The 10499-nt window shown below is 46.0% G+C and overlaps 1 protein-coding gene across 4 annotated transcripts in view; it reads right to left on the bottom strand.

The window, feature by feature from the left end:
- Positions 1 to 10499, bottom strand: part of CycK (cyclin K) — a 37803-nt gene that overhangs the window by 2975 nt on the left and 24329 nt on the right. For 3 of the 4 annotated variants that reach the window (XM_075866142.1, XM_075866143.1, XM_037419013.2), the window contains 3 exons: positions 9658 to 9715; positions 7384 to 7556; positions 5548 to 5702 (listed from right to left, as the gene is read on the bottom strand). In XM_075866142.1, coding sequence (XP_075722257.1) covers positions 5548 to 5702; positions 7384 to 7556; positions 9658 to 9715 — 386 coding nt within the window. The remainder of the gene's footprint in view (positions 1 to 5547; positions 5703 to 7383; positions 7557 to 9657; positions 9716 to 10499) is intronic. The other variant, XM_037419014.2, reaches the window with a different exon arrangement.

Below are 10499 nucleotides of genomic sequence, written 5' to 3'. Positions count from 1 at the left end.
GTGTACTTCAGACATTTCGGGCTTGGGCCGCAACATGTTACATGTCGGTATGTCAAAGGTGTCGTAAACGGAGGAAGTCAGCGAACAATAGTCACAGAGAGGCTATCAAAGCAGCTGAAGTTGCCATGTGTGGGATCCATCATCATTGCGCTCAACACCTTCGCAAGCAAGCCAAGTCAAGCAGCGCAAAGATGATGTGTTGTGCAGCTCTGTTTGAAGAGTCAGTTTTCACACACTGAAGTTGCCTTAGAAGCCATAGAAATCCTGCACATATGCCAAGATATCGAAGCAAGTACAACAAGTTCACTATTCGTCACGGAAATACAGAGAGCTGGAAAAAACATCGCTGATCAACTACTATACGGATCCGTTGTCGGGGAAAAAGGCATATAAGTGTTCTCGTCGGTTCCGACCAAATGTGGACGGTGATGACAGGAGAGGTCACTTGATGCGCAGGCAATGAGACACTTATTGCTATGAACTCGGACCAGAGGTGGATGTTTCAAGGCAACCCCAGCATGACATTGCATGTTACAAGCTGAGGGATTATGGTCTACGTACCATACAACCAGTGTACAAGAGAGCGATGAATTCCTTCGTTGTTTTGGAAACTCGAGAGCGTAGAAATAACAGACGCTATTGACAGTGAGAGCGAGCTCATTTCAGTACTCAAGCAATTTGAACAGAACGTTTGCCTTAGGAGCGGAAGATGCGAGGTGGCGCTGCCCTGGAAAGAAGACGTGGAGCTCTCAGACAACAAGCAAGTGGCTATGAGAAGACTTTGGAAACTTCTCTCCCGACTGTCGAATAAGCAAGGACTCTTGGAGACGTATGACACCACCATATGGGAGTACCTATGAGCGAGACATGCATAAGCTGTCGACGGGCCACCCCTGGATTTGTTGAACGTATATTATATGTCGCATAGAGAAGTGATCCGAGAGCACGCACTCACTACAAAGGTCCGAATTGTTTTCAACGCTTCCTCTCCCGCAAAAGGGTGCTTTTCATTGAATGAATGCCTGAAAAAGGGTGAAAACCTGTACCAAGATCTCGTGAAAGTACAGTCGAACCCGGTATACCGAACTCGCCAAAAAACGTTTATTAGTTCAATATATGGCATAATTCGATATAGGCCCGGTATAGGATTTGACACAAAGGCACATAATAAATTATAAGAAAAGTAGTTTATTAATATGGCGGCTCACTTGCAACACCTACTGTGGTACAAAATAGTCACGCATTTTCTTCTGGGCTAACGACTCCACTGCCGGCGACAGCATGCACGCCTCCACGTTGTCCAACGAGTCGGGAGTAGCTGAGGCCGCAACCTTCCACATTCACGCAATAGCGCCGGACCAACGCAAGTGCACTTATCACCTCGGAGGATGTAGGCAATGGGCCATCGTCAATTTCCTTATTGCTGTCGCTTTGGCTCATCGTCGGCACGATGTCTAGAGTAGTCCTCATCTTGCAGCTGACCCGTGATGGCGACATCATCGTCCGCACTAACGAACTCGTCCAATGTCGATCCGTCGACAGCACCCAGGAACACGTGTAAACGGCCGCTTCAACATCTTCGTACACAGCAGTGCGCACACGATGGGCGCCACGGGCACCTGGCCTTTTGTCCTACTTGGCCCTGATGTCTGCCTTGTTCTTCAGGATAGTACTCAAGGTGCTCCTAGGAATGTTGTACGCGGGGGCGACGTCGGACTTCTTTTCACCGAGCTTGACCCGATTTATGATTTCGAGTTTCGCGGCGAACGGCAAATTCTGCCTCTTTGCGCAAGCTATGATGACAGCGCGCCAACACAGTTCACAGAGCAACAGGGAACACCACCAGCACAGACCACATTGGATGAGGACTCGAGGAAACAGGCAGCTGCAGGCACTCAAGCGTAAAGAAAGAAAAAATGGCGCTCACTTCTACCGCCTCCGCGCCTCGGAGAAAGCACAACGGCCTCTGATTGACTGTAAGCGCTGCGAGCGGGCCAGGATTATTTCTTGCAGGGTGGTGTTCGCCCGTGCACAACCGGGTCTAACCAACTTCTTCTAGGGTGGCGCTGGCAGTTTTTCCCGCCACCGCGAGGGAAAGCCAACTTGCTGGGGCACTTTTGAGGCAGATGGAGTTCGATATATAAGTTGTTGTTGCTATTTTCGTTCAATAAAACAGTAACTTTTGCTATATATTCTCAATGTCAATTTACCTTGTTTAGGAATTGTTCAATATATTGGATAATTTGATATAAACGGGTTCAAAATGGTCAGGCTCGACTGTATTATTACACTTCAGAACACACCGTATAGCTCTTCTTGCCGACATTGAAAAGACATTCCTTCAAATTTCAGTCACTGAGAAAGACAGAGATGCCTTTAAGTTCTTCTGGTTTCGAGAAAAGGAAGCATTGCATTTCTCAAAGGAAAATATTCAAGAGTGGAGAATGACAAGAGTGCAATTCGTAGCGACGTGCAGTCCCTACCTATTGACGGCAACTATACACCACCATCTGAGGAACGTACCTTCAAGCAAAACCAGAACCACAAGCCTTCTCAGTGAATCATTTTACATGGATCTAGTGGCTGGAGCAGAGTCAGACGAAGAAGCACTTCAAATTTGCAGAAAAGCCAAAGAGATTACGCAACAAGCAGGAATGACACTGAGGAAATGAACGTCTGACCCAGATCGATTGATTATCGCATTACAGCACGAGGAACAAACTGCAGGCAAGGAACTGGCTATCCTCCATGAAACAAGTGTGAAAGTACCTGGAATCGCATGGAATCCCCACACACGGATAATTTCACATTTTTTTTGAAAGCCCTTCTCGAATTTATGAAAGAAAAATGTGATACCAAGCGGTTCTTTCTTCAAGCTTCTTCCACAATATTCGACCCATGGGATTTGTTGCGCCATTCGCCATTGTTATAAAGATCTTTCAGAAGTTATGGACACGTGAAATAGCATGGGATGAGAAGCTGCCTCAGGATCTTCAGGATGAGTGGCGTGAATGGGTGCATCAACTACCGCTTTTGCAAAAAGTTTCCATGCTGCATTATCTTGGCAGCATTGCCAAATACCCCCCCCCCCCTCCCTTCTCCCCCCAGAGCTACAGGAGCATTATTTTGCGACGCAAGCCCATCAGCATACGGTGCAGCGCTTTGTTTCGTACCGAGCTGTTCAGCGAAGCCCGAGTTGCTGATCGCAAAAGCCCATGTGGCATCTATCAAGACAATGACACTACCATGGCTAGAGCTTCTAGGAGCCTTGATTGGAGCATGGCTACTGCACTATGTGTCAAGTGCACTCACAGGCTTCGAGATCCACTGTACAATGTGGTCGGATTCCACAATAACACTTTCATGGATAAAAGGCCACATGACGAACTGGAAGCAATTTGTGTCAGAGTGAAAGAGATCAGGGAAAAAACAGATTCTTCTATGTGGAGGTATTGCCATGGTCATGTGAATTCAGCCGACCTGCCCACACGTGGAGTTTCTATGGAGAAATTATTATCCAGTAGTATGTGGCAACATGGACCAGACTGGCTATGCGAATCACAAGACCGATGGCCTCAACAACCGTCAGAAGCTATCAGCACCGACGACAGGATTTCTTCTGAAATGATTGCCGTGCGCGTTGCGATATCCAGTGAGACAACGTCGGCGCCAGCCCTGAACATAAACTGTTACAGCAAAATTGAAAGGCTACTCAGGGTTACGGCCTGGGTATTCAGATTCATGCAGGGTTTTCTTGCGACCTGGAATCGATCGAGGAAGAGGTTGGTGCAGAATTCAGTGGCTGTGATGAGCTGTGCAATGAAGTGCGCGAGAAAATTGGCTGCGTGAGCGATACTGAAGACAGCAAGATCGCCTTTGAGCAGTATACACTCTACGAGGTGGGCGTACCCGTTACCAGAACGCCAATATCACTGAGATGGCTGTGAACGACACAGATGACCATGCAGACGAGGAAGAGCCTCGAGAAGTGGCTACAATGACAGAAACGCGTAACTTGCTGTGCCTTCTCCACAACAAGGTCGAATGCAGCAGTGGCAACCGACGGCTAATGCGATGTGTTGAGCAACTGGACAACGCCTTTCTCGGACCGAATACGAATGCGATACAGGCGAGCATCATGCAGTTTTTTTATCCTCGGTAAAAAAATTGTTTTCCCTGCAAATTGCTGAGCTCTTTCATGCAGAGGAGCTGTTCCTGGCAGCACTAGCTTTTCTTTAAGAGCGACCTGAGCAAACATTTTCGCCGTTTTGCTTAACTCCAAATACCGCTTATCCCAAAAGCTTTTTTGAATTTGATGGCTTCGAGTTAACGAGAGATTACTGTACTATTGCACGTCTGACATTGAAAAAATTGGCTTCCAAACACATCTTTTGATGCTCATGGAATGAGCACTTTTTGAACTATTCCAGACGCTGGCGAAAGAGGACGAAAGTGCCACATAAATGGCACCCAAAAACGAAATTTGAGGGAACTTCGCGACTGCACACTTTACTATGGCAAGACAACTTAAGCATCTCTTAAGAAAGCTCCAAAAGTACGTTCTGTATGGAATGTTTTGCAGCAAAGCTGTCCTTGTGGACTCAGTGTCAGTGTAGGTACCATTCGCCATCCATGGTGTTCATTGTAACAGGGAGTGTGATCAGGGGGAATGGAGGAGTCTCGTCTGAGGGGGAGGAAAAGAAGTCGAGATTGATCGTGAAAAGGTGCGACTTAAAGAGGGTAGTTATTAAAGAAATGTGTAAAACAAAATTTTCACGAAACAAACCCTTTTCACGAAACACAAGTGGTGTAAGCACTGAGCTATGCACCCACACTAGCACAACATGAATATTGATATGAAAGCAAGTGAGGAGTGGCCATGAGGACCACTTGCCTACCTCCTCTCGTAGCGATTTGCGCACAAAACTGGGGGGGGGGGGGGGGTCATTCTTGCTCCGACAGTCAGACGAACCTTGATCAATCTTGTGTGATTTCCCATAAACCTCTTGTGACGTTTCGTTCTGTTCTGTACCAGAATACGTACAAAATGGCCCCCTAAATAGACAGTTTGAGAATAGCTCGCCTGTGACTTCCAATACCATAACCCATAGCTTACCGGCAAGCCGCAGCAGGGTTTACTGGCCCCCAAGTGCCATGCGAAAGTGGTGTTAAGCATGGTACAGATACGCATGAATAAACTGGTTGAGAAGTTCATGAATGCCTATGATACTTCCTCAGTACTGCTTGCTTAGTAAAACTGCTAAGTTCACTTTGAATCCGAAAAGCTTAGCTCTCACATGCCACATTCACAACAACTGCCTGCCTTTTGGAAATGAAAATTTATCCTCTCGAAAGAAAATTACATACTTGGAGTACACGACAGCAGCAGAAACTGTCCCTAAAGTGATGCCTTAGCATTAAACAAGCAGAACTCTGACCCTACATTCGTATTCTAGTATGTAAGCAGAGAGAACTTGCAAGTTGCCTCGAGACAGTTTTGGTTCCGTTCAGCAATTAGAGGAGCATGGATGGCAGTCTTCAACTCACTCCTGGGTGTAAAATGGGGTGGGGTGTACGGGGTCCACTCACGGGCAGCGAGCGCTTGCCAGACTTGACGGGCAGCACGGGCGAGTCCGGCGGAGAGTCCTGCGGCGTGTTGGGGATGGGCGTCGAGTACAGGTCTAGCACCTGGTGGCAGATGTCTGCAAAATGATGGGTGAGCAGGATTTACAAAAAGAAAAGTGAATTTTGCCATTCTGGTGATGGTAAAACGCGAAGCTACAAGGAAACCTGCAAAGGGAAGCAGATAATGGCAGAAAACGGTGCATTTAGCCTACATGCCATGCATATACAGCACCTCGGAAGAAAAAAAGGAAATATTCAAATGGACACAAAAGAAATGACAGGAAGGGTTCTATTTTGACAAGAATCCTTCTCCCAAAGTGTTGGGCATTCCCAGTAATCAGAAACATGAGAATTTTCCTCAGGCAACAACAGACTGGATGTTAATGTTTACCCCAAAGTCCTTAACAACTTTTGAAAGATATTTGAAAATGTTATGAATTTGTATATTTTTGTGTGTTCACTAGTGGTGTCTATAGCATTTTATGAAAATGTTTGAAAAAATGTCTGCAGTTGCAATGAACTTGTGTAAGTGCTTAAATGCTGCCAAGATTGCAAAATCTTGACTTCACTCAGTTCCAGTCACAAGTGTCTCTTCGCTACCCTCACCTACTGTCAATTTCAGCCATTGCTGTTACTCCCACCTTCGTCCCATGTTATGTGAGAAAGGTGGGACTGCACCTTACCTTAAGCTTCCGAATTCCTGTACTGCTTTCCGAAAGGTGTATGTCATAAAGTACAGCAATCGTACACTCTTGACTGTCATAACACTGCAATGCCACGACTCTGCATTTGGGTTTACAACTGAGTGAGTGCGCCATAGCATCAACAATATCCTCCTCATCAGCAAGACGGTATGCACTCACTGCATGGCAAAGGCATCACTCATGTTCTGCCAATCAATCATGTTCAGTAGTTCGTGTGGCCACATAATCCCTGAGCTTCTGAATCTCATCTGCTAACCTAATTTTGTCTCCCCCTTACACGCTTGCTTCTTTTGTAATCTAGTCAGCTACCCTTAAAGGAGAATTTCGGTGATATTTTTATATTCACCGACTTCAAAAAAACTTTGAACGTACATTCTCTTTGGTACTGTGATGATATGCACCAAATTATAAAACTGTAAATCATTTAGTTTTTAAGAAACGAACTTAAGAACTAGTAGCCAATTCTGGAATCGCACTTGCAATCGTGGGCCAACCAGCGTATGACTTAAGTGCCTACTCTTTTTCAACACCCTGCCTTGCTCAGAAGAATGATGCAGCGTGCGCTTTCTTCTACCAGGTGACGACGATGCTACCACAGTTCGGTTTGCTAGCCACATATCGTGTTAGTCATCATTGACATCGAGTCTTACACTAAGCATGCTCAATATTGAGAAAATGAGAAGATCAATTGGGGCACATCAGACGCTTCCCGCACCAGCGAGTTGAAATCAAAAGGCGATGCTCCCGCGCTCAGATAGTACCTGCAATCACCTCACTGGTAGCCCAGATGAGCTGGCACAGCTTGATTGCGTATCGGATGATATCGCCAGCTTGCCTTTCGTGCGATAGAAGCACCTGTGCTATGTTTACACCCTGACCAGCCGTGGCGGCGTGTCGTGACGTTATTTGTTTACACAACTTGTAGTGGCTGCCCGTTTTGGTTTCTTAAAATTAGTGACAAGTCTCTTGGCAAAACGAACCACCCTAGACTATTAATGCCACTTCCAACCTTTGCAGCACACACAGATTTAATTTAAACTTTTCAGCAGCTTACCCTCGAGCAGCTCGACGGTGATGTCCTCGACGTAGACCTCCCACCAGCGCTGGTGCCGCGAGGTGCGCCCGACCCAGTCGCTGACCTCGAACTTGGACAGCTTGCCTGCCAGGTAGATGAGAGCGATGGCAACCACCTCGGGCTCCCACTGAAGGCACAGCGTTGTGCAAAGGCTGCACAGGCAAAGGCAACATCTGGGATGTCTCTGCGAGCTCCTAACAAAAGGCTGCTACCAATGATAGATGTGCAAACGCTCATGGCCCAACCTCATGGGAGTCAATTTTCAGCACAAAATCAATGGCAGTTGGGAGGATGGCGGGCATACTGTCTGTCTTGATATCTGAAGCAAGGTTTGGGTACAGGCTAGTTATAGTTAGCATTCCATTTCACATGTGACTGTAGCACACGTGGAGACAACAGACCAGCAAAGTGCTCGTCTTTGTTCACCTGCTGTCCATTATTTACATGTGCTGCAGTCACATGTGAAATCAATATCCGTATTGGTGGCAAACTACTTGCAGAAAGCAGCAAACACTGCTGAGCATCGCAGAACAGTCAGATCCTGACTGCATCTGACTTCAGATTTTGAAAACACTGAAAACTATTGGTGATGGCAGTCTGTTTTCTGTTGCATGTGTGCGCAGCCCCAAAAAGGCATGCTGCCGTGCTCTTGCTCTGGCAGTCGCCACTGAGAGATGGCTTGAAATATAAATCAATGTGGACAAGCGTTTAGCCAAGCATGCAGTTGAGAAATGTGAATAGGTGTTTCAAACATCCTGTTGGCTGTGAGCAGGTGCATGAGCTTCTTCATACAATACAATAGTATTTTGATACAGTTACAGTTATGCGAATTTCACAATATGAATTTTAAGGTCGTTTCAGATGGATTACATTTTATAAAGTACGCTGCAATTCGTTGTTATACAAATGGTTTTTCCAGCCACCGCAGATGATACGAACGTGCGATTGACCACTACACGCAAGCAGCTTATCTCAAGAGCTGTTCGCACTTGGCCTCAAAGGAAGTGAATGCAGCAGAACCCACTAAAATTTTTCTTGTTCTGCCGCCTAAGCAGCCAAAAAACCACGCAGCGAGGCTGTTGCGAAAAAATCTATCCGAGACAAATTTTTTCACCACGCAATAGCAGATCACCTTTTTGCTTCACGGCTTTCGCTACACTGGCTGCAATAGCTCTCAAACCACATGATTTAAATGACCAGCCACAAATTCAGCATGGCGGCAATGGCACCGGCGGTGGATCACATTGGCGCAATCATGAACTACCTGTGCAGCACGTCAAAACTCACAGCCGAAGAAGCAGACGAAGAAGCAGTCATAGAGAGCCTTGTTTGGATTACGATTGCTGAGAAGACTGTAAGCAGAAGAAGGTGCAGCAGCAGCGAGTCAGCATGCCCTAACGTGTCTCGCTTTTGCACTGCCGGCTGAATCAGTCGCCGCTGCTGGTGGTGCATCTGTTCATGTAGTTTCTGTTGGCATGCCTTTTGAAACAACGTTTGTAGAGATGTAAACTGTTTCTTCTCAGTGTTTTGCACGCATAACTAGAATTCAGTATGAATTTTTAAGCTCAGGAAATGAACAAAATGGAATGAATTCTGAAGCGGCAATGGCGGAATGTACAAGGGGCAGAACGAATGTGAACGTTTTCGACAGACACATACGTTTTCCCGCCGCTCTGGCCTTTTCTCTTGAATTCTCCGGTATAAATTTTCTATGACTGATATTTTTCGTGTCAACTTCGCGGTGCGATTTCCCGGCCGCTTAGGTGGCAAAGCGAGTGAATTTCCAATGAGTGTTGCTGCTTTCACTCCTGTCAAGTGTGAACACGCTTTTAAGCACCAGCAGCATGAGTAAAGCAACCCAACACGTCATTCAGAGACGGTGAAAGCAGGAAAGCTCAAAAGTATGTCACGGATTTTGTTTCAGCAAGAAGTAGATGACCCCAATAAAGTTCTTGTTCATCTTCATGATCAGCTTAAACTTCTTGTTGGTTAATATGAATTCAGCAAGACAAAAATAATTTGCATGCTCCCTTCGAATTCTTGAGATTCTATTGTAGCAAGCACCTAAGCTTCCATAATGTGGTGCCCGATTTGGAGGTTGTTCTGGGATGTAAGACTACCTCAAGTGGTTAACCCAATCCTGTCATCAAGTGTTACATGCTCTAGTGATAGCAAACTACAAAAAGAGGGTCATTGATGCCTGATGTTACACATGCACAGAGGATTGCTTGAAATAAATGGGGAACAGCCCACCTGTCATTGATGAATGTCCAGGCCATTTGCACCATCTTCTGAAGCTTTGACTTGTCACCTGCAGGGACAGGGCTGGCATGGATTTCACATGTTCTGGCATGTTCTCCACTTCCTCAGAATGCCACATGGCTAGCCAGTGTTTAACCAGAAATGCACTGAAGTTTCCAGATAAAGTGTTGGAGGACTATGGTCACAAACCAGTCAAAATCTGAAGATCACCAGCAACGTGAAAAAAGAAAGAAAGACATGTCACGCCCCACCTACGAAGCGAATGATGATGAGTGGGTGAAGTAGTGGGATCGTTTTGTGTTACCGTAAATCACCTATGACATTGCCCACTCGCGCGTGTAAATGAATGACAAACTCACTCGTGTACAATTGCAGTGGACTCCTAGTGAATGAAAATCGCTTAACGAAACTGCTGCTTAAATGAAACAATTTCCTCTAGCATGATTGGCTTCTTATTTCAAGTTCTTCAGTCCCGTTCATCTCTCAGTAAACGGAACTCCTGGCTAAATGGAACACATTTTCCTGGTCCCTTCAGCTTCTGTTTAATGAAAGCCTGCGGTATATACAATGTCTACTGGTCATAAATGATACGTTGTGTTGAGTTGTGATTTTTTTTTTTTTGCCTTCGCTCTGCATCATCATTGTCAAGACGTATCGCAAGTACCTCACATGTGCTGTGCCATGATGGCAGAAAGAAAATGCGTGGTCTAGAACGCGCTTGTTCTTCATCAGTGTCATCGTCATCGACGGCGGTCATTGCTCAACCCTAAGGAGCTTCGCCCCTGGGGACAAAGGAAAAAAAAACAAAACATCCTTTTCTAAAAGCCAGTGCA

The sequence above is a fragment of the Rhipicephalus microplus genome, chromosome 6 (genome assembly GCF_043290135.1).
Source record: "Rhipicephalus microplus isolate Deutch F79 chromosome 6, USDA_Rmic, whole genome shotgun sequence".
NCBI lineage: Eukaryota > Metazoa > Arthropoda > Arachnida > Ixodida > Ixodidae > Rhipicephalus > Rhipicephalus microplus.
This window is presented reverse-complemented; position numbering and strand designations above follow the sequence as displayed.